The following is a 23,234-nucleotide window of genomic DNA, read 5'->3' on the forward strand; positions in this document are numbered from 1 at the left end:
GAGGATGGCCCAAGTGCTTGGGCCCTGCACCCCATGGGAGACCAGGAAAAGCTCCTGGCTCCTGCCATCGGATCAGCGCGGTGCGCTAGCCACAGCACGCTAGCCGCGGCGGCCATTGGAGGGTGAACCAACAGCAAAAAGGAAGACCTTTCTCTCTGTCTCTCTCTCTCACTGTCTACTCTGCCTGTCAAAAAAAAAAAAAAAAAAAAAAAAAAAAAAAAAGCCACTGCCTATAGTGCCAGAATCCCATATGGGCGCCAGTTTGAGTCCCGGCTGCTCCACTTCTGATCCAGCTCTCTGCTATGGCTTAGGAAAGCTGTAGAAGATGTAGAAGACAGTCGAAGTCCTTGGGCCCCTGCACCCACCTGGGAGACCCAGAAAAAGACCCTAGATCCTGGCTTCAGATTGGCTCAGCTCTTGCCATTGCGGCCATCTGAAGAGTGAACCAGTGGATGGAAGACACCCCTCCCCCCACCTCTGCCTCTCTGTAACTCTGCCTTTCAAATAAAAAAAAAAAGTCTGTGAGACGGAATTATGTGACTTAGTATATATGTTCTTGAAATCTCAGAAGGAGAAGGAAAAAAATAGAAAAAAAATTTTAACAATGACCATAAACTTCTCAAATTTAGTAAAAGATGTCAACTTATAAAACGAGCAATATTAAAAATGCTAAATGGTACACATACAAATAAGATCACATGCAGACATATCATGGTCATTGCTGCAATACAAAGATGACATATTTTATAAAGGGAACAATATTATAAATATAGTTGACTTTTTACTTTAAAAAGTAACGGAAGGGGGCTGGTGCTGTGGCAAAGCCTCCGCCTGCAATGCCAGCAACCCATATGGACACTGGTTCCAGTCTCGGCTGTTCCACTTCCAATCCAACTCTCTGCTATGGCCTGGGGAAAAGTAGCAGAAGATGGCCCAAGTGCTTGAGCCCCTCCACCTGTGTGGGAAACCCAGAAGAAGCTCCTGGTTCCTGGCCTCAGATCTGCCACTGTGGTCATTTGGGGAGTGAACCAGCAGATGGAAGACCCCTCTATCTCTGCCTCTGCCTTTGTGTAACTGCCTTTCAATTAAATAAATAAATCTTTAAAAAAAAAAAAAAAAAGAGGAAGAATGGAGGGTGGTGTAGTGGGTAAAACAGCCGCCTGCAGCAACAGCACCCAACATGAGCACCTGTTCGAGTCCCAGCTGCTCCATTTCTGATCCACTCCCTACTATGGCCTGAGAAAGCAGTGTAAGATGGCACAAGTGCTTGGGTCCCTGCACCCACGCAGGAGACCTGGAGAAACCTCCTGGATCCTGGCTTTGAATTGGCCTAGCTCTGGTGTTTTGGCCATCTGGGGGAGTAAGCCAGCGGTTGGAAGATCTCTCTCTCTGTTTCTCCCCCCCTCTCTCTGTAACTCTGCCTTTCAAATAAATGAGTAATTTTTTTTTTAAAAAAAGGTAATAGAACAACATTTTTAATGTGCTGAAAGGAAAAAAAAAAGGGGTCAACCCAAAATTCTAGGTCCAACAAAAGTATCTTTAAAAATTAAGGCTGGGGGCCGGCGCTGTGGTGTAGCAGGTAAAGCCACCGCCTGCAGGGCTGGCATCCCGTATGGGCACCGGTTCAAGCCCCGGCTGCTCCTCTTCCAATCCAGTTCTCTGCTATGGCCTGTGAAAGCAGTAGAAGATGGCCCAAGTCCTTGGGGCCCTGCATCCATGTGGGAGACCTGGAAGAAGCTCCTGGCTCCTGGCCTCAGATCAGCGCAGCTCCGGCTGTTGCAGCTCTCTGGGGAGTGAATCAGCGGATGGAAGACCTCTCTCTCTCTCTCTCTCTGCCTCTGCGCCTTTCAAATAAATAAATAATTTTTTTAAAAAGTAAGGCTAAAGACATTTTAGATCAACAAAACCAGAAAATTTATGACTACCAGATAGATGTGTATTACAATAAATACTAGAGATTTTCAGATTAAAATTTAACTTAAAATATGTACCCTTTGCTTAATTTTAAAAATATTACTAATCTTAATTCTTTTAAATATTATAATTATTTAAAGTAACATTTATAACATTGAATTGTTGGATTTCTAATCTATGTGAGCACAAAAGAGGGAGTAGGCTTCTTATATTTAAAGTACATTTATTCTACATAAATTCTGATAAGCAGAAGATGAATATTGAAAGCCCTAGAATAACCACTAAAAATAGCAAAGAGTTAGAACTAAAAAGGCAATAGAGGAATTAAGACCAACAAGTATTCAATCTTTCAATTCACCCAAAAGAAGGCAGGAAAACAGGAATGTAGGGCAAAGGCCGGAGCTGGGCTGATCTGAGGCCAGGAGCCAAGAGTTTCTTCCAGGTCTTCCATGTGGGTGCAGGGGCCCAAGCACTTGGGCCATCTTCTACTGCTTTCCCAGGCCATAGCGGAGAGCTGGATCGGAAGAGGAGCAGCCAGGGCACAAACTGGGACCTTTATGGGATTCCGGTGCCACAGGCAGAGGCTTAACCCACTGCACCACAGCTCCGGCCCTCCCGTTCCACTTCTGATCCAGCTCCCTGCTAAAGCCTCTGGAAGGGCAGTGGGGGATGGCCCAGGTGCTTGGGCCCCTGCCACCCATTTAGGAGACCAGAATGGAGCTCCTGGCTTTGGCCTGGCCCAGCTCGAGCTGTTGCGGCCTCTGGGGAGTGCAACAGGGTGCAGGTTCTCCTTTTGTCTCTCCCTTTCTCTCTGTGGCTCTGCCTTTCAAATAAATAAACCTTAAAAAAAAAAAAAAAAAGCAGATGACTTGAAAACAAAAACAAAATTTCAGCCTTTAGTTCAATCATATTAATGATGATATGAAATAAAAATGTGGTAAACACTCCAATTAAAAGGCAGAGGGGGGCCAGCACCATGGCGCAGTAGGTTAATCCTCTGCCTGCGGCACCTGCATCCCATATGGGTGCCAGTTCTAGTCCTGGATGTTCCTCTTCCAGTCCAGCTCTCTGCTGTGGCCTGGGAAAGCAGTAGAAGATGGCTCAAGTCATTGGGTCCCTGCACACCCCGTGGGAGACCCGGAAAAAGCTCCTGGCTCCTGACTTTGGATTGGTGCAGCTCCAGTGTTGTGGCCATTTGGGGGGTGAACCAACGGAAGGAAGACCTTTCTCACTGTCTGTAACTCACTGTCTGTAATTCTACCTCTCAAATAAATAAATAAAATCTTTAAAAAAAAAAAAAAAGGCAGAGGATGGGGAGGATGTCTGGCACATTTGGTGGCTAAGACGAAGCTCACAGCCCACATCAGAGTGCCTGGGACTTGGGCCCAGCTCCCTTCTGATTCCAGCTTCTCCTCCTAATGCACACCCTATGAGGCAGCAGGCGATGGCTCAACTACCCAGATTCCTGCCACCCATGTGGGAGACACAGCCTGAACTCTACTGGCTTCCACTGGCCTATCCCTGGGTCTTGTGGGCATCTGGGGAGTGAGCCAGTGGAGGGAAGATCTCTGTCACTCTGTCTGCCTTTCAAACAAAAATAAATTTAAAAAAAAAAAAAAAAAAAGGAAAGCACAGCCTTGTTTGTCTCGAGAGAGACTAATCACCCAATCACAGTAGAATACACATTCTTTTCATTTACCCCTGGAACATTTACCAAGATAAAACACTTGCAGGGCCATAAAACAAGTCCTGATAAAATTGCAAAAGACCACAATTTTGCAAAGCATGCGCACTAACCACAAGGGAATTAAATAAGATACACAAGAGGAAGATATCTAGAAAATTCCCAAATATTCAAAAGTTAAACAATGCACTTCTAGATAAGGCATGGGTCAAAGAGGAAAGCTCTGGGGAAATACAGTATTTCAAACCAAATGAGAAGTGAAAATGTAATGTACGAAAACTTGTGGCCTGCAAATCAACTTTTTTTTTTTTTTAAAGATTGATTTATTTATTTGAAAGGCAGAGTTACAGAGAGGCAGAGGCAGAGGCAGAGAGAGAGAGAGAGAGAGAGAGATCTTCCATCAACAGGTTCACTTTCTACATGGCCACAATGGCTGGAATTGCGCCAATCCAAAGCCAGGAGCCAGGGTCTTTTTCCAGGTCTCCCACTTGAGTACAGAGACCCAAGGACTTGGGCCATCTTCCATAGCTTTCCCGGGCCATAGGAATGAGCTGGAGCAGCCGGGATTTGAACTGGAGTCCATATGGGATGCTGGTACTGCAGGCAGCTGCTTTATCTGATAAGCCACAGCACTGGCCCCCAAATCAACTACTGTTTACAGGGAAATTTATAGTGCTAAGCACTTATATTATAAAGGGAAATTATTTTTAAATAAATAATCTAATTTTCTACTTTATGAGGCTATAAAAAGTGATTAAAGTTAACAGAAACAAGGAAATAATAAAGATACAGTGGAAATCAATGAAGTAGAAAACAAATCATAGATAAAATGAACAAAGCCTAAAGTTGGTTCCTTAATTAATAAAATCTTCGAGAGTTCCCACGGTCCAAGTGTAGCAGAGAATAGCATCATGTTTTTCAAAGCTTTTAACCATACACCATGCTAGGAAACCCACTGTGCTTCACAAACCAACATAATATACACACACAACTGGAAGAAAGTTTCCAGGGACTGGCACTGTGGCATGGTGGGTAAAGTTGCTGCCTGCAGTGCTAGCATCCCCTATGCCACTGGTTCGAGTCCCAGGTGTTCCACTTCCTATCCATCTCTCTGCTGTGGCTGCTACAGCCATTTGGGGAGTGAACCAGTAGATAGAATCTCTCTCTCTCTCTCTCTGCCTCTGCCTCTCTGTTACTCTGCCTTTCAAATCAATAAATAAATCTTAAAAAAAAAAAAAAAAAAAAAAAAAAGGAGCCGGCGCCGCGGCTCACTAGGCTAATCCTCCGCCTTGGAGTCTGGCACACCAGGTTCTAGCCCCGGTCAAGGCACCGGATTCTGTCCTGGTTGCCCCTCTTCCAAGCCAGCTCTCTGCTGCGGCCAGGGAAGGCAGTGGAGGATGGCCCAAGTGCTTGGGCCCTGCACCCCATGGAAGACCAGGATAAGTACCTGGTTCCTGCCACTGGATCAGCACGGTGCACCGGCCGCAGCGCGCTGGCCGCGGCGGCCATTGGAGGGTGAACCAATGGCAAAGGAAGACCTTTCTCTCTGTCTCTCTCTCTCACTGTCCACTCTGCCTGTCAAAATAAAAAAAAAAAGGAAACTTTCTAAAACAACGGTTACTATACAAGAAATGGTGACTCACTTGATAGTTTATGTTCTGTTTCATCCTATTCTTTTAAAAATACCAGTTACACGGGGCTGGCATTATGGCACAGTGGGTTCAGCTATTGCCTGCAATGCCAGTATCCCATAGGAGTACTGCTTTGAGTCCCGGCTGCTTCATTGCTAATGTGGGCTTGGCCAAGCCTTGGCCATTGTGGCCATTTGGGGAGTAAACCAGCATATGGAAGATATCTCTGTCTCTCTCTCTCTAACTCTGCCTTTCAAATAAATAAAACAAATCTTTAAAAATAAACAAAGATTTACTTATCTGAAATGCAGAGAGACAAAAAGAGAGATGGAGAGAGAGATCCTCTGTTTCACTCCCCAAATGGCTGAGTCCATGTTACAACAGAAGTAGAGTCTGGGGTTACATTGATACAGACCAAGGAACCCCAAGGGATGCCAGCAGCCATGAGAACCCAGCAAAAGCCAAGGAAGGATCCTCCCTCTGGAGCCTTCAGATGGACGGTGGCCCTGCTCACACCCCCTTCAGCTCCCAGCCTTAACTGGGAGGCAGTAAATTGTGTTGTCTGAAGTCACCGGGTTGGTGGCACCAGCAGCCCTGGGAAAGCACTGCGGGGGTGACCTGCCTAAGGAGAGGGGCTGCATATGATGGCCTTTCTACAGCTGTCCCGGGGATGAGCACTTGGCACTGCTGAGGATGCCAGCATCCCATACTGGAGTTCCTGGGTTTTGGACCTGGTCCATGGCTTCAGTCTGGTCCATGGTTTCAGACCCAGATGTTGCCAGCATTTGGGGAATGAAGAAGCAGATGGGAGACCTCTCACCCTTTTGGGGAAGGGGAGTAGGCTGTCCCAGACCTGACCTCCTGGCAGGTAAACCATTCCATAACTTGGGTACCACACATGGGAGCTACAGGGTCTTACTCAAAGGGCCACAGAAGGGACCAGAAACCAAGACCCTTATCATCCCCTCCCGGAGCCTGGCCCTCCACTTACTCCAGCGCCAGGGAAAATGCACACAGCAGAGGTAGACTTGGCCTTCTTGGTTCTGGAGCTGGGTTTATGGAGCTCCAGCCCTGAGCAGCTGAGACTTGAATTCCTCAGGTCAGGTACGGAGCTGTAGTGCCGTGTAGGTGCGGACTTGTGGGGAGCAGGGCCAGCTTTCCTCCTGGAAGCCTTCGGGTGGGAGCTGCCATCTGGCTCGTTTTTCTTTAAATCTCTGACACTCAAGAGCAAGTCTGGGATGCAGGACACTAGCGACAATGGCTGGAAGGGCTGGGAAGGAGGAAATCAAACACACAGCCCATGGGGACCCAGCTCTGTCCACTTCCGGATTCACGTGCACCCGGGGTGGGTGCATGGGGGAGAGGAAGGGACACAGTAGGTCTCCAAGTCCACCCTGGGGCTGCAAACCTGGGGTTCCATCATGGACAGCTTCAAGCCACTTGAAACTGCAGCTTTAAAACTATGCATTGCATACTTTATAACAAGAGATTGCATAGATTTTATCCTATGCTTGAAGGGTCCATGACCCTAACCAAGTTTAAAAAAAAAAAAATAGAAAGTTGCTCTAATCCCATCCCTTCCTGTGAGTCTTGGAGGTAAAGAACATGGATTCACAAGTCTGGAATTTTTCCACTGAGCCAGGAGAGAGTGCTGGCCAGAGAAGGGGGAAGTGGAAGACTTAGGTCACAGGATGCCTGAAGAGTGGCCCTGCACACTTTGCACAGAGAGCAGGTGCAGGACTTAGGCGTGGCCAGGCATCCCCCGGTGATGTTCTGAGAGGCCTATCATGCAGAAGCTCTTGGAGGGGCCTGTGGGAGGGGGGCATTCCCACCACGACATTCGTCCTGGGGCCTAGTCCATAAACAGGGACGGCACTCAGGCTCCCAGCACAGCCTGGGGCTGGTACTCCTACTGGAGGGCGAGAAGGATGGGGCAGTGAGAGCCCCCTCTCTGTGGGCTGCTGTGCCCTGGCGCCCTCGGGGCTCCCCGTCCGTGGCCCAGCCCTCCGTGCAGCCCCTCAGTGTGTCTGGGCTCTGAGTAGCGGTCTCCGCAGCACCCCCCGATGGACCGGCCCCAGCAGGGGCAGGGTGCTGGTGTGCGCTCCCCTCCCGTCTGGGTTTACTTGTTTGGAGGCGCAGGTGGTGACCTTGCACTTCTGGGGCTGTGTCTGCCGCCACATCCTGGTGCTCTTGCCTCTCACTCGCTCACCCGCCGACTCCCCCTGCCTGTTGGCCTTCTCTCTCCTTTGAAGGGATTTGCTCTCCTGTTTAATTCTCAGCTCCTGGATCAGCTGCCTGCCGGGTCGAGGAAGAAAGAGTGGCCCCCGGGGTGAGAAACCGGCTGTGAAGGCAGGTGCTGCCCTGGAAGGATGCACGAGACAGACTGGGGAGGCAGAGGACTCCTCCCTTTCTCCCCCCTGCGTCTGCACTGGGGACTGAAGGCCGAGGAGCAGGGCAGGGAGGATGGTCACCCCTCTAACCATGCCTCGTGTGGGGACCAGCATCCAAGCAGAGGTGCACAGCGGCCCTCGTTGCTCCCCAGTCCCTAGTAGGGCAGTGCCCATCTGCAGCAGGTACAGGGAGTTGGTCTGGGGAGAAGGCGAATGCCAGGGGCTCCCACTTGGGACCACCTCCTCTGCGGGGGATCCCTGGCCAGTGGATCCCAGGAGTGGACAAGAGGTGGAATAATCGAGGGAAAATAACTCAGTCTCAAGAGTCCCTCTCCTGTCATTATCAGTGTGACCCCTTCTCTGTTCTGACTTGCACTCCCATCAACCATGGTGATGGATGGAAACCGGGCTCAGGGGGACGTGGGTGGGATCTGGACTCAGGGGATGAGTCCCTTCCAGCTCTTAGATGTTCTACCTGCATCCCTCCATGGGCACCCAGGAGTGAGGCGGGGGTGCCTGTCCCAGGGGTGTGTTCCTGGAAACAGACCCCACCTACTCATTTAATACCCCCCACCCCCAGCTCAGGGCATCTCCGTAACTCTTGCACTTTGCTGGGCCAGAGCAAACGTTCTCCCAGCTGGGGACGGATGCTCAGAGGTGCTCCCGGCAGGTCCGGCACAGTGGCCAGAGCATCCCGCCCACCTCCCACAGGGAGCCTTCCTACCGGGCGTACACCTCCCGGGCCCTGGAAGCAGCCGTGTTCTGGAAGACCGAGCTGTTGTCCTGGAAAAACTTCTCGTACTTCTCCGAATTCAGACTGGGGTAAATCAGCCGGAACCCGCCGTGGTTTTCCTTCTCGTATTTCTCAGTTTTTGCTAACCACATAGCCTGGAAGCCTTGGGCTTCCTCCATCCTGGTGGGAAGCAGAACACAGGATGGCAGGTCAGTGGGTTTCTGTTTGTGGGAGGGACAGCGTCCAGGCTGGATGATGTCATCTCCGGCCAGATGGTGGCCTTGCCCGTAACAGTGGCCGAAGAGTATCCGCTAAGGGAAAGCGTTTTCTGGGGGCAGATTCCAGCCCTCTGGGGACAGCCAGTGTCCCTGTGCAAGGAGCTGGGTAGAAGGCTCTGACACCCACCAGATAATCTCACAGAAATAAAGCTCGTCTCTGCCCCGGCTTCGTCCCTGGAGGCAGAGTGCCGCCGCCTTCCCCTCCCTGCCCTCGCTGCCCTGCTCCGGAGAACGGAGGCTTGTTTTGCCGTTTGGGGGCTCCTTGGGTGAGCTGCAGGAGCTTCCACGAGCTGCGACAGTCCTGTTCTTCTCACAGCCCCCAGGAGAGGCAGAGGTCACAGAGGGAGGGGGAATGACAAGCCCCTAAGTGGCGAGGACACAGGCGGGGGTCTGGTTGAGAGGAGGCCCTTGGCGTGATGGCTGCTCCTTCTCACGGACCTTGGAGGCACAGAGGTGTGCTGGCTGCCTAGGCAGCAGAACCATGGGCTGGGCTCCAGATCCAGGCCTGCACTTACCAGCAAGGTGACTTTTTGCAAGTCAGTTCCCTTTCAGGAAGTCACCTGGGCTTTGAGACCGAGAACACACGGCACCCCATCCCACCTGCCTCCTGTTCTCCTTTTAGGAGAGACAGTGCCCACGAGACAGCAGCCTGGTGTTGCCAGGAGCAGGGAAGCGCGGGGCCGGGCCGTGTGGCTGCACCTGCTCTCCCGTGAGCGGCACTGCTGCAGGAAGCGGCCCCGCAGCCTCTCCTCCTCCAGCACTCTCTTTTTGTCACAGCTTCCCAGGTTGATCAGGACCAGGGTGTCGTACAGCAGACTGTCCTTCACGTCTCTGTCCAGCCTCGAGTCGGTGGAGAAGCTTGGAGAGTGGTTGACCTGTGAGAGGGAGATGGCAGCTGGGCACAGCCAGGGCGGTCCACAGCGGATACAGTGGGGGAAGCCAAGGCGCCACCTCCACACTCCTATCAAAGCCCACCTCGGGGTCCAGCTCGTGTCTGGGGTCTGGGGGGACCAGGCATGCGGCAAGCAAGGGTCTGGACCAGAGTACTGCCTCTGGTCTAACCAGTTTCCCCCCAAGTCCTTTCTTCCTGGGCAGCCCACTACTTGGTTTGCCCCCATGCAGGGCATGTGTGGTCTCCCATGTGCACGGTGCCTTCCACAGAGCAGCACGGGGCAGGGTGAGCCTGCAGGCAGGGAGCAGAAAGGAGTGACCGATGTGTGCTGCCTCCTGGTCAGGGTTGAGGGGCATCAGGTGGGGGAAGGGAGAGGACCCATTCCTGCCCCCAGAAAAGTCCCTATCATTCAGGGACAATTTGCTGATTTCTAGTAGTTTCCAAAGGCTCACTCCTGGTGGCTTCTTCTGCTCTTCAGGGATGCGCTCTCAACAGCCGTCTCCCCCTTCCCACCAGGCACAGGAGCACGGGTTGGGGAGTGGAGCACGGGGTGGGCCACAGGAAGTTCATGTACAGTTCTGGGCTGTTCACACCAGAGCCTGACTCTGTGGCTCTGCCACGAGCACCTCTGATCTCACCTTGCACCCCTTGCTCTTCAAGGCGGTGGCCACTCGAACACTCCTGAGCCCCAGCCCAACCTGGAAGAGAGGCAGCCCCACTCCCCCGGGCATGGGGGAGACAGGAGGCGGCTCCCTCACCCATTTCCACGGAAGCAAATCCTGCTGAACCTTGGATGTGGGGCGTCCAGGCCCCTGCAAGACAGGCATGGTAGCTTCCACTTGACACTGGGCAGTGTCAACCCAGCTTTGAGCAAAAACACCCGCTTTGTGGGAGATGTCTGTATTACAAAAGGGAGTGCCATCCTTACAGTCGCTGGGTGCCCAGGATCGGCGCTTCCTGGTCTCTGTAGACCTCAAGGCACAAAGGAATTCTCCAATTCCCAGCCATCTACCCCCCTCTGGTGGCCACTTCTCAGCTAGGCGAGAAGCCCCAGGCAGCAAGTGCGGGAGGCAGAAGTTGATTCCGACAGGCCAGGTGAGCCCTGGGGGCGGAGTCCGCGGCCGCAGGGGCCGACCTCGGGCACACCTCCCTACCTCCAGCAGCCAGGGCTTGAGTTTGTGGTCCAAGAGGACGTCGAAGCCCAGGATCTCAAAGCAGGCGCTGTTGAGCGTGTGGTTGGGGAAGCAGGTGTGGTAGTTGTGCTTGATGATGGGGTGGGCGGAGATGATGGTCTTGATGATCATGTCCTCGATGTCCTCCCAGATCTGCTTCAGGTCGTGGCCGCGGCTCTCCATGTACTCGTTGAAGGTGGAGAGCTTCCTGGGAGGGAGTCACAGGCCATGAGACGGGGCAGCCGGCCCGTGTCAGCCAAGGCCACGGCACTGGGAACCAGAAACTTCTAAAGAGAAGCAGGAGCGAGGGCAACGTGCACGGGGCTGTGTTGGTGCTGGGGAGGCCTGCAGGAGTCTCAGGGCTGCACCCTGTAGGCCTGGGGTGGGCGCAGACAGGGCCTGGGCACTTCCGCTAGGACCCATAAACACCTGCGGGCTGGGGGAGGGCTCACGGGGAGGAAAACCGTGGCAATGGTTTCTCAGCCTTTGGTGTTGGCAGAAGTACCTGGGGAGCCTTCTAAGCACTCTGATCCCCGAGTCCCACCTCAGCCATTGAGGGGACTCTGGGGTCGTCAAAGACACGGAAATCTTGTTTGCAGGCTGCCCACGGGGAGCAGGCGGCCCCAGGACATGTCCATAGATAGGGTCGCCAATGGTCCCAGGCAAACTGGACCTTCCCAATTTTAGAACGGAAAGCTGAGACGACGCCTCCTGCAGGCACACAGAGAAGGTGCAGGGGAGTGAAGGGCAGAGAGGGGACTGAAGAAGACAAGAGACATGGCTCACCCAGGCGCCCCCCAAAGCTTACCCAACCCCATGCAGAGGGTCAGATGGGAGGCAGCAGTTTGGCCAGCCGGTGAGCATCTGTGAGGGGGCCTGCTGTGCGTGCAAAGCTTCCTGCACAGAGGGCTCACCAGGAAACTGGTGTCGTGGGAAGTCTAAGAACCATCTGGGAGGGAACTCACATCCAGACAACTAAAGATGCATTTACATCAAGACAGATCAGCAAAGGCCGCTCCACATGGGGGCCACCTCCTCTCGCTGCCCCTGTTGCTCGAAGCCAAGCCTTTCAAGTGGGAAAAGAGCACCGCCTCTGCCTAATAGGGAAATAAATTTTCCCAGAATAGATTATACACTTCTCCAACTTCTTACGACCGACGTTACCAAAGATAACACGACCTTTAGATGAGTCAGGGCCCGCTGCAGAGAACATACTGGGTTGTGTAACTTCATACGGGCCCGTGCTCAGTCTCAGTCTGATTTAACGCCAGGCTGGCACACTGAACAGTGACGCCGAGCCGGTGTCTGCCCCCGAAGCCTGCCAGGGTTTCAGCTTTTCTGTCTCCTTCAGTGTGACTGGGGCAGTCCTCCCACGGAGCCTGGGGTGGACTGGCAAGGCAACTGCAAGGCAGGTGTGAGGGGCAGAGGGTCTCAAAAGTTCAGGAAGAATTCAGAGAGAGGAAAACAGATGGGGTGTAGGGGGGAGGTGGGGGGAGGAAGTAGAGCTCTGCCTGGCAGCAGGGGAGACCCCCTGAAGTTCAAGGTGGCATTCTAACCCTCAAGGAGCTTAAGGACCCTGGAACGGGCTGAGACTTGAACGCGTCCCCCCACAAGTTCACATATGGGAAACCTGGTCCCCAGCGGGGCAGTTGAGGCGGGGGGGGGACCTTTGGGAAGAGATTTGGCGGTGACAGCTATGCTCCAAGAGAAGACGGGTCTTCCCCATACTGCTGGTTATGCGGCTGAACCAGACCCTGGAACCCGACGGCGGCGGGCAGCGCAGAAGCTTAGTGAGACAGGAGAAAGACCTCTCAGGATGCGCATCCACATTTTTTGGGTTGGAATTGAGCAAAAGCAGGGAGGTGGGAACCAGGGAGGCCCGGGCAAAGAAAGCACCCCGGTGGAACACGCTGGGCTGCATGGCGGGGGCCATCTGGCATCGTGCTGAGGGGCACAGACTCAGCCAGCCTGGGTTCACCTCCCAGCTGCGTGACCGCCTGTCCACACCTCAGTTCCCAAACATGCAGATCGAGGGTGACGATAACAGCGCCTTCCTGGGACTGCTGTGAGGACTGAGCTGGGTGAGGTATGCAGACTGCGCCCAACAAGTTAAGCTGGCTGTTAGGGTAGTAGTAACGATAGTGGAAATGACAGTAGCTTGGGCAAAGGAGCTTGAACTTGATGCTCAGACACCGGAGGGCTGCACTGGTCCCCTGAGAGTGAAGCGATGAGTGCGTGGGATGCAGGGCACCAGCAGGGCCTGCTTGCATGGGGGTTACGGCTTCCACAGTCCCTTCGTACACGGCATCTCGCGAGACTCCAGCATATCCGTGAGGCAGGCCAGCCGGTGCTCACGTTTTATTGTCTCATTTTAGAGATGAAAAACTGGAGACACGGAGAAGTGAAGCTGCAGTGCCCGCAGCTAGGGAGAGGGTAGGGGAGGCCGATGCGGCCGCCCGGGGCCTGGGTCTGAAGCAGAGGCCTGGCCGATGGAAGGGAAGGGCTGTGGGGGCCTTTACAGGAGGAGCCTGCAGGGCCTGAGGAGTGGCTGCAAGAGGGAACGTGCATGGCGGTACCAAGCTCCCAGTCCCGCAGAGCAGATGGCAGAGTCGGGCAGGTGGGGCAGGAAGGGCAGGGGCAGAGGCAGGGAGGATGCATCCACGCTGGGAATGACTGAGCCGCAGGCACCAGGGACACAGACATCCAAGGGCAACTGAGGCCAGATGGGCCTGGAGCCCAGAGGAGAGGGGCTGAGCCAAGGGAGGGCAGGGCTGAGGCCGTGGGAGCAGAAGCCGCTCCAGCAGGGAGGGTGGATGGAGAAGAGCAGGGGAAGGGTGGGGGGGAGGGGAAGGGGGCAAGTGTGGAGGGCGGCAGAACACCACCAGAAGTCTGCACCCTCGCCTCGGTCTGGCAGCCCACAACACACCCCTCCGCGGGGCCTGAAGCCAGTTGTTGGAAGAGGAGGGATTTGAGGGCCCTTCCATCCCACGCCCTTAGAGTCAGCAGAAATGACAGTGGGCACCAGCACGGGTTGTGCGGCCACCACAGGTCACTCGAGCCTCACGGGGACCCTGTGAAGTGGGCAGGGCAGGTCCTCTCCTTGCCCTCATCTTACCCAGGAATGGAGGCCGGGGGAACCCATGGAACCTGTCCAAGCGGACTCAGCTGGCAGGTGTCATGGCGGGGACAAGAACCAGCCCTCCCTGAGCACAGAAGCTCAGCACGCGCCAATGCCAGGGGCTCAGGGTGGGGTCCGCACTCCAGGTCGGGGGTGGAGGAGGTGGGAGAACTTGGTGGCAAAAGGGGTGGAGCTGGCATCCTCCAGGCCTTCACACACACCCCACACGCGGGCTTAACCTGAGGATTTCCCACGAGCCTTTTTGAATTCTGCACTGGGTGCATGATGAATGCCATCTGCCCGTCACACTCTGAAGCCAGACCCACTGCCTGCACTGCCGGCCCGTCGGTCCTTGGTGCAGCACAGACAGTGAGCTCCTCCACTCATTCGAGAAGCCACAGCCGTAAGACTCACTTAAAGTCCCCCAGGTGGTTTTCCTCATCCATCAAATGGAGATGCCTGCCCCCACAGCTCTGCACCCCTCAGGGCAGATGATAATGCTCTTGCCTTACTGTTGCTGTGAAAATTCAACTATAACAAAATGCATAGCAGTTAAAGTGCCACTTGAGACACCTCCCCCCCCCCCCCCCCATATCAGAGTGCCTGGGCTGCATCCCTGGTGCTGGCTCCTGACTCCACACCCTGGGAGGCGGTGGTGACGGCTCAAGTGATTGGGTTCCTGACACCCAGGTGGGAGATGTGGATTCAGCTCCTGGCTCCTGGCTTCAGCCTGGTCCAATCCTGACCGCTGTGGGCATTTGGGGAGTGAACCAGTGGATGGGGGCATCCTCTCTCCCTCTCTCCAATAAATGCTTTTGAAAATGCAGACAAAGCACCAGACCCAGTCAACAACGCACCCCAGGTGCCCTGAAATGCTTGCTCTTTCCCCTTCACATTTGTATTCCTCAGTCCCCGTTTTTCCTAACCCTCAAACAGACCCGACTAGACCACAACAAGAATGGTGAAGCTGTGAGTTCCTCTCGCCCCTCCCCTGCTTTCTGGGGAATCCAAAGCCAGCTAGCTCTGTTGCAGCAACACCCAGGGGAGCCACAGGCCAGGAACACGGGGCGTGCAAGTCCTGCTCTGGGGCAGGGCTGAAGAGGGAGAAGGGCCGGGTGCAGTCAGGGTCTGTGTTGCTGTGTGTATGGTGCTGGGGTAACCGGTCCTGTTTATCTCCCTTCCTCCCAGCCTCCCAGGGTTTACTACGTGGCCTTCTTGTAATGATTAACAGCCCCAGGGGCATAGGAGTCTCTTCTGGATTGAGATGCAAGCAGTTATTTTCTGGGCCCACCCGTGACCCAAGATGGTGACACTGACAGGGTCTGGGCAGGCCGGAGGGCAGCTCCGAGGGTGGCAGGGACTTGAAAGGGCAGTGAAGCCGCTTCCTTACCTCTTGCTGCCTGAGTGCGCGTCTTGAATGAAGTTGGAACTGTGCTTGTTGATGGAATAGTTAGTCAGGTGCATGCAGATGTCATCCTGGGGAGAGAGACACCAGGGTGTGGGGCCAGGCCCAGAGCTTGCCTTCCCCTGCCCATGGCCCCTTGGACCAAACCCAGGAAGTCGGAAGGGCTCTCCTACAACCCCTCCTGGGGCTGGTCAGTGCCCCGCCTGCGGGAAACCTGTGGAGTCCCTGGGGCCAGAGTGGAGAGAATTATGGGATGGCTCACCCAGGGCTGTTTCCCCTTGGGCACCCCTGAACTGGGGCCTAGTGATAGTACCAGGCAGATCTGGCCATGAGTGCCAGACTCGCCTCTTCCTGTCTGTATGACCTTGGACGAGTCCCCCCACCCTCTGGGTTTTAGTCTCCTCTGCAGGATGGGGACAAATACTCCCCACCCCTGGGGGCTTCTCCTGGAAGGACTGAATGAAAGGACCCTCGCAGCCTGGCAGAGGGCAAGACGCCCACCAGTCTTGAGAACGTGCCCAGGGATTTGGGTTGCGCTGAGGGGCTGGGGTGAGGCGGCGTCTCCCCTGAGCTCACCAGGTTCTCTGTGCAGGGGTGAGAGTAGCAGCTGGTGGCGAAGCGAGCCAGCCCTTCGTTGTACACAAAAACCCTGAGAGGGTCACAGGATGTTATCAGCACGTAGATGCGCAGGTCAAACTTGAACCCGTCGATGATAAAGGGCTGGGAGGGGGAAACCGAAGTCACATAAGCGACAGAGGGGAGCCTCATGCTGGCAAATCACTGCCCCACCCCCACCCCGGGGTCAGCGCCGATACTGCCTACGGTTGGAGCCCACAAGCTTGCCAGGATTTGGTGGGGTGGGGCCTAGGGGTGCGGATAAGAGACTGGCACTCAGGAACCCAATGTGTGACCTTGGGGAGGTCACCAAGCCGCACTGTGCTTTGGTTTCCCGATCTGTCAAATGACACAGGGAGCCCACTCCAAGAGACATCTTGGAGATTACACAAAGTCATAGTAAAAAGTCCTCCAAGGAAAGGACAGGGTGGCCGTGCAGGGTTACATTACACCTGCAGCTCTGGCCCCTCCCACTGTGACCTCTGAGCGCTAGGCATGGAGGAACTCCAGTCTCTTCTGCCCCAAGAGAGCTGCTCCCCCCACCCCCACCCCACCAAGCCCAAGGCACTCTCCTGGCTCTCATCCGTCAGATGAAAGGGGCCAGATCAAGTGATCAGGGTGCCAGGGCGGAGGCCACTCTGGCCCAGGTCCATGGCAGCACCCCTGGTCAGAAGGGCTTGGTCTGCCAAAGTCCAAGGCAGAGGGCAGCCTGGTGTCCCCCCCACCTCCGCCCTCCTTGGCCTTGCTCCACCTTCGGTCCAGTGGCGCTAGCGCCTGACTTGCAGTGAGCAGCAGATAAAACATCGCGATGAGGAAGCACCTTGGAAATATAGAGCTGGCAGATCATATCCTCCCCTGGCTTGATGTCTTTCACCGTCCGCGTGACGAAGATCCCACGCCCTTGGCAGCCCGAGTCTGGCTTGCAGATGAACGTCTTATTCTTCCTTAGCCTGCTATAGGCCTGCAGGTCTCCCCAGCTGCCGGAGGAAGGAGGGAACGAGATGGAGACCTTTCGCTGGGGAGCGATGAGAGAAGGCTAGTTCTTCTTTCTTATTTATTTATTGGAGAGGCAAGGAGACAGAGAAAGTGACAGAGAGAGCAAGCTCCCACCTACTGGTTCACCCCTCCAAAAGCCCAAAAGAGGTGGGCCAGGGCCAGGGCCAGGGCCAGGATCTGGGAGCACAACCCAGGTCTCCCTCCTATGCAGGTGGCGGGAATCCCATTGCTCTAGCCATCGTTGCTGCCTCCCAGAGTCTGCATTAGCAGGAAAGTGGAGTCCGAAACAGAGCTGAGTATCAAACCCAGGTACTCTGTTGTGGGACATGAGCGTTTTTTTTGTTTTTGTTTTTGTTTTGTTTTGTTTTGTTTTGTTTTTACAGGCAGAATGGACAGTGAGAGAGAGAGACAGAGAGAAAGGTCTTCCTTTACTATTGGTTCACCCTCCAATGGCCGCCGCGGCCGGCGCGCTGCGCTGATCCGATGGCAGAAGCCAGGTGCTTCTCCTGGTCTCCCATGGGGTGCAGGGCCCAAGCACTTAGGCCATCCTCCACTGCACTCCCTGGCCACAGCAGAGAGCTGGCCTGGAAGAGGGGCAACCAGGACAGAATCCGGCGCCCTGACCGGGACTAGAACCCGGTGTGCCAGCACTGCAAGGCAGAGGATTAGCCTAGTGAGCCACAGCGCCAGCAACATGGGCGTCTTGACCCCCTAAGCCAAATGCCTGCAACAAGGCTAGCCTGTGACAAAGAAGAAATGAAAAACAATGGAAAGCCCTGGTGTTGACAGACGTATGTCCAGAGGTCTGCCAATGTGAGAGACCACAGGATATATGCAAAGGGGAGAGTATGGGTTTTGGAGGAGTTCAGGTCCAGACTTAAACCCAGGCACCACAACCTCACAGCTGTGAAATGCTGTGCCAGGACCTGACTTCTCTAAGCCTTGACTTCGTGTGGGCGAGGAAACCCATTTCATAGGCTGGTTAAAGCAGGAACACGCAAATGTGTGCCCCAGAGAGGTGGCTGTGACCTGGAGTTCGCGGGAGACCCGGGGCTCATCGTGGCCCCGTATCTATCAATCTCTTACTGGCTCTGGGCTCTGGGGTTGCAGCTGTGACCCCTCACTGAGCCAGAGTAGGGGAGCACAAGTGATGTGTTTGAAGGTACTTTGAAGAAAAAATATTCAGAAGGCAGGCAGGCGGGAGGGACCAAGTGAACAGACGATGTGTCTCGGTCTTGCCATACTTCTGGTTCTGGGTTTTAACTCGAAAGAACCTTGTGACTGTTGCAAAAGTCACTGAACTGCGATGTCACACAGTGACCGTGAATCTGGAGCCTCCTCTGACTGAGTGGCAAACACTCACCCTTCTAAGTTGCTGCTGAGTCCTGACAGTTGTTCCAGACACAGTAAGGAGAGGCTAGGGCCCCGGAAGCCCCAGGTGGAAAGGGAAGGGCGGGAGACCGCCGGTGCCCTGGCCGTGGAGTGTACTCCTGCCAGTGTGATCTCTCTGACGCCCTGCACCTGTCTCATCCGCCAGACGGTACCCTGAGTCGTGTTCGTGTCGTGTCGCATTTCTCCTGCTTCCGGGTGGCGTGGCCCAGAGCATTTCACACACCAGGAACCAATGTCCACGTTTGAAGAGGACAACAGGAGTCCAGGGGAGGGGAAGGGCTGACTGCTCTGTCATTTCTGCCCACTCCTCACCTGGGTGCTAAGCACCGCCCAGCTCTCTCTGAGGGCAACACGTGGTCCTTCAAAATTCAGAAATTGCACGGTTGAATGGTTGGAACAAGTTCAAAATCAACAGCTTTCAGGGTCAGAGCAAACTCACATCCCAACTGCAGGTACGGGCTCCAGGGCACCCAGCCCCTAGCTGTCATCTAATTTTATAGGTAGAAGCTTGTGTTTTCTCAACCTTGGACACACCCTGTATCCCTTCTCTTCCTGAACTTGGAGGGGAGAGACGGGAGACCTTGTGGGCAGGCAAAGTTGCAACCAAGGCAGACTAAGGGGGAGGAGGGGGTGGCACTCACTCAGCAGGGAGGCACCAGGTCTTGGGGAAAAAGTGGAAATCTTTAGGGAACATCTTCAGCATGCGGCTCATATTCCTGGCCAGCAAGTCCTTGCGGCAGATTTCGCTCATCCCAGGAAAGTGGTTGATTTTCTGCCAGGAAGGAAGCCAGAATTCACGAACTGCGGTTGGGGGTGGGGATGGGAGTGGGTAGGTGGAGGGGAGGTGGGGGGTCTGCTGGCGAGCTCCCCCTGGGGGCCCCCTGAGCAGGGGGGCTACCTGGTAGCTCTTCATTTCCATCACCCTCTCCAGCGGCATGACGTAGTCTGTCCAGTAGAGGGTCCAGTCCTCGTTTGCGCCCCCCTCCTGGAGGCCATACTCCCGCGCAGCCCTGCGCACTGCAGTGGGGTGGGAGAGGGGGCGGCCTGTTAGCTCAGGAGGTGGGCGAGGAGCGTGGAGTGTGAGGGGCCTGTCTAGGGGCTGCCAGACCAAAACCTGAAGTGAGAGGAGCGGGTCCCCTGGCTTCCTTCCAAACACCAAGCCCTGCAGGTTCCAGGAATACAAACCAACCCTTCACATCAGCCCGCACCAAGCTGAATGAGTGGAGGCAAACGGGCAGCAAAACGACTCGACAGCGGATGTCAAAGTCACAGCTACGAGTTGCCCTCACATTCTCCTTGCCCCGCCCGTCCCGTTAGCGTGAGGAGCTGGGAGCTGGCAGACGCCTTCGAGGGCTGGAAAGGGAGAGGTGTCGGCAGTCACCTGCCGAGGACAAGACCAGCCTCAGGTGTTCGGATTTGAACTTCAAACCCAACAACCGCAACGCTGCGCTCTGTGGTTCAGCCATGGCCTGTGCTCTAAAGCATAGCCGCTGACCGCAGCAAGATTTGTCTCTTCTGGGACTCAATCCTCAGACCACGCGATCAGACTTATGGGAAGTTGAAGTGGACAGCGCTGCAGTCTTGGGAAGAGACGCCCGTCTTCCCCAGACGGTTCACTGGGCGGGGAGGACCAGCTCTCTGCATCCTCAGTGTCGCCCAAGAGCACCCCCCCTCCCCAGCCCTCCAGGAGAACCCACTGGATCCCCATCGCAGATCCCATCAACACAGAGGCTCACCGCTCTCATACCGGCAGCTGGATAGATTGATCACCAATCATCTGGAAAAGAGAACAAGGAAAGCAGGACAGAGACAGACACCCTTGCCGTGGCACCTGTGCCCGTGGGGCTGGGTGAAGCCCAACCTGCCCGTGCCCTGAGGTCACAGATTCAAATGCTGGCGGAGGGAGAGAAAATACGGGCTCGGGATACATCACTCTGCCCACGAGGCAGAAATTCCGCGGCACACTCATAGCGAATTTTGCTTGCAGCTTCATATGAACATCATTGCCTCAATCCCTGTACTCCAGTGGTTCATCTGGGACAGAAAGTGGACATCTTATCTCCTTCTCCCTCCCCCATCGAGGGCAGCTGTGAGTTAGGAACTGGACAAGCTTCCAGTACCAGTCAGCCCAAGGAGCGAGTCCTGGCAGAACAGCAAACAAGAACTGAACGGACAAGCTGTAGCCAGATGGGGATAAATCATTCTGGGTCTGGACTATCTGAAGCCCCAGGACAAAGCAGCACACTCTGAGTTGAAATCTTTCTCAGTCCTATGTCAGGAAGTCTCACCGCTTTTGTTTTTACAGACCCGTCCTGAATGCAGAACAGGACAAAGTGTGGGGCTAGGGTGCACGCGGCACTGCTTGATTCTCTAGAACACATCACCAGAAGCAGCTTCTTTTTTTGATGAACGTCCCGAACGGGATGTGGCGTTGACAATGTCCGCACCGGGTTTGTTTTTGCCCTCTGATTGCCCGCCAAGGCTCCCTTTCCTGCCATCCCCTCCCGTGCTTGCCGACACGGCTCCCCATCTTTCAATCCTCACCTCCTCTTCTTCTTTTTCTTCTTCTTCCTGCCTTGCTGCTGGGCACTCCGAGGCCCCCTTTTCGCCCCAGCGTCCTCTCTCACAAGAGCCAGGCTGACGACTTCTTTAGGGTCTTCCATGGAATTGTCCTCTCTCGGTTCAGAATCTATCGGTTCCTCCCCTTCAGGAGTCAGGCCGTGCAGTGTCTCCCCGGCCAGGGCACAGGCCCTGGGGAAATAGGAGCTCCCCTGGAGAGGGCAGAGGGAGCCGCAGTTACGGGGATCAACCTGTAGGGGGACCCCCTCCCTCGTTCATGTGTGTGGTGAACCAGAGTTCCGACACCAAGCCAAAGATCGCAGTTGAGAAACCGCCACCCTACCTCCATGGTTCCTGCAAGCTCCAGGAAGGAGGTGATTTTTGTCTTTTGCCATTGACTATGACCTTGGGGACTCCCTCAGCCAATCCTGGCCCTGGTTTTTCCCTCCTGGGGTTTTCAGGAGCAGGCTGGGATGATGAGTGTGGCATCCCTGGTAAACAATCTTATTGTTCAGGTGAGTGAGTGTCTGGAGAGAGGGCCAGTGAGCAGTGGAGCCAAGGGAGCAGTCCCAGAGGGGCAGGTGGAGGCGCTCTGAGGTCTGTTAACTGTTTCAGTGCCACAACAAACCTCCCACAGAGCAACTTGCTGGCTGCCATGGGGGCCTGGGTCCTGCAGAGAGTACAGGACAGGCCTGTGGACGATTAAACAGGAGGACTCAAGCCCAGGGCCAGTTGCAGACCTTCCGAGACCCCAGCCACAGAAATTGCTGTCATGTCTCTTTCATCATCTACTCCAAAATAAAAAAACAAGACCAAACTGTGAAACACATGGAAGGAAGAAGTCTGGCAAAGTTCACATACCCCACAGCCCCACGGGAATGGATGCTTGCTGGCAATTTCAAATACAAATTAAAAAAAAAAAAAAGATGTTAAAGTGAAAGGTTAGAGATTGGGTTATAAAAGCTACAAGTTAGTTAGGTGGGGGAATTAGTCCTAACATTCAATAGCACAGTTGGATAGCTACAGTCTGTATTAACTTATCATACCTGTCAAAAGAGCTACAGGAGAAGAGTTCAAAGGTTCCCAACACATAGAAACAATGTTTGAGGAGAGAGAAATGCTAATTATCCTTTGATCGGTATACATTATATACATACGTCAAATTATAATACTGTTTCCCAAAAAATAAGTGTAAATATTATACAATAATTAAAATATAAGATCCGGGACAGGCATTTGGCCTAGAGGTCGAGGCTGAATACGATGCCTGCTGCAGCTCCTGACTCCAGCTTCCTGCTAGCGCAGACGCTGGGAGGCGGCAAAGACAGCTCCAGTAGCTGGGTCCCTGCCACCCACGTGGAGACCTGGATGGCGTTCCCAGCTCCCGGCTTGAGCCTGCCCAGCCCTAGCTGTTGTGGGTACTTTCAGTCTTGCATGAACCAGCAGATGGGAGCTTTCTCTGTCTACTTCTCTTTCTCTCTCTCAAATAAATGAAAAAAAAAAGTAATAAAATATAATGTGAAAGATGAATTGTAATGTCCCTGCTCCACTACTTTTAAGGAATATGCAGTTGGCCTTCGAGTAACCTGGAACTGCCAGGCCCAGCGAACTGCTCCGAGGCTCCCCACATCCAAGGCATTTTCCTGGCGCTCTTTCTTCCTCTCCTTCCCCCCTTGAGCCCTGCCAACCTCCCACTCTCCATGTCCATCCCTCTCCTTTGGCGCCCATAGTCCTCTTACTGTTTTGCCCTATTACTCCCCCTACAACCTCCTTGGATTTTTAAAAATATATTCTCTTGGGCCGGTGCTGTGGCATAGTAGGTTAAACCTCCACCAGTGACTCCAGCAGCCATATGGGTGCCAGTTCATGTCCTAGTTGCTCCTCTTCTGACCCAGCTCTCTGCTGTGGCCTGGGAAAGCAGTGGAAGATGGTCCAAGTGCTTAGGCCGCTGCACTCTCATGGAAGACCTGGAAGAAGCTCCTGGCTCCTGGCTTCGGATCAGCACAGCTCTGGCCTTTGTGGATGGAAGATCTCTCTCTCTGTCTCTCCCTCTCTCTGTCTGTAACTCTGCCTCTCAAATAACTAAATCTTTAAAATTATACCCTTTATTATAATTGAACATTACTGAAATAAAATGGCATTAAGAGAGGCTTTAAGAATGGGGTAGTGCGGCCGGCGCCGCAGCTCACTAGGCTAATCCTCCGCCTGTGGCACCGGCACTCTGGGTTCTAGTCCCAGTCGGGGCGCCGGATTCTGTCCCAGTTGCCCCTCTTCCAGGCCAGCTCTCTGCTGTGGCCCGGGAGGGCAGTGGAGGATGGCCCAAGTGCTTGGGCCCTGCACCCCATGGGAGACCAGGAGAAGCACCTGGCTCCTGCCTTTGGATCAGCGCGATGCACCGGCCACAGCGCGCTGGCCGTGGCAGCCATTGGAGGGTGAACCAACGGCAAAAGAAAGA

General features: G+C 54.4%; 1 protein-coding gene across 1 annotated transcript in view; it reads right to left on the bottom strand.

The window, feature by feature from the left end:
• The window catches only part of TTLL6 (tubulin tyrosine ligase like 6), a 32,438-nt gene extending 12,155 nt beyond the window's left edge, over nucleotides 1-20,283 (bottom strand). The window contains exons 1-11 of the mRNA XM_051825576.3: nucleotides 19,957-20,283; nucleotides 19,119-19,237; nucleotides 18,862-18,992; nucleotides 16,653-16,809; nucleotides 15,794-15,937; nucleotides 15,203-15,288; nucleotides 10,677-10,902; nucleotides 9,330-9,505; nucleotides 8,344-8,532; nucleotides 7,353-7,524; nucleotides 6,221-6,499 (exon numbers count right to left, since the gene is read on the bottom strand). Of these exons, the coding sequence (XP_051681536.1) occupies nucleotides 6,221-6,499; nucleotides 7,353-7,524; nucleotides 8,344-8,532; nucleotides 9,330-9,505; nucleotides 10,677-10,902; nucleotides 15,203-15,288; nucleotides 15,794-15,937; nucleotides 16,653-16,809; nucleotides 18,862-18,992; nucleotides 19,119-19,157 (1,599 nt within the window). The 5' untranslated portion in view covers nucleotides 19,158-19,237; nucleotides 19,957-20,283. The remainder of the gene's footprint in view (nucleotides 1-6,220; nucleotides 6,500-7,352; nucleotides 7,525-8,343; nucleotides 8,533-9,329; nucleotides 9,506-10,676; nucleotides 10,903-15,202; nucleotides 15,289-15,793; nucleotides 15,938-16,652; nucleotides 16,810-18,861; nucleotides 18,993-19,118; nucleotides 19,238-19,956) is intronic.
• Between the last annotated feature and the right edge of the window lie 2,951 nt (nucleotides 20,284-23,234).

This window comes from Oryctolagus cuniculus, chromosome 17, assembly GCF_051225735.1.
Source record: "Oryctolagus cuniculus isolate XC-2025 breed Fujian yellow rabbit chromosome 17, ASM5122573v1, whole genome shotgun sequence".
NCBI lineage: Eukaryota > Metazoa > Chordata > Mammalia > Lagomorpha > Leporidae > Oryctolagus > Oryctolagus cuniculus.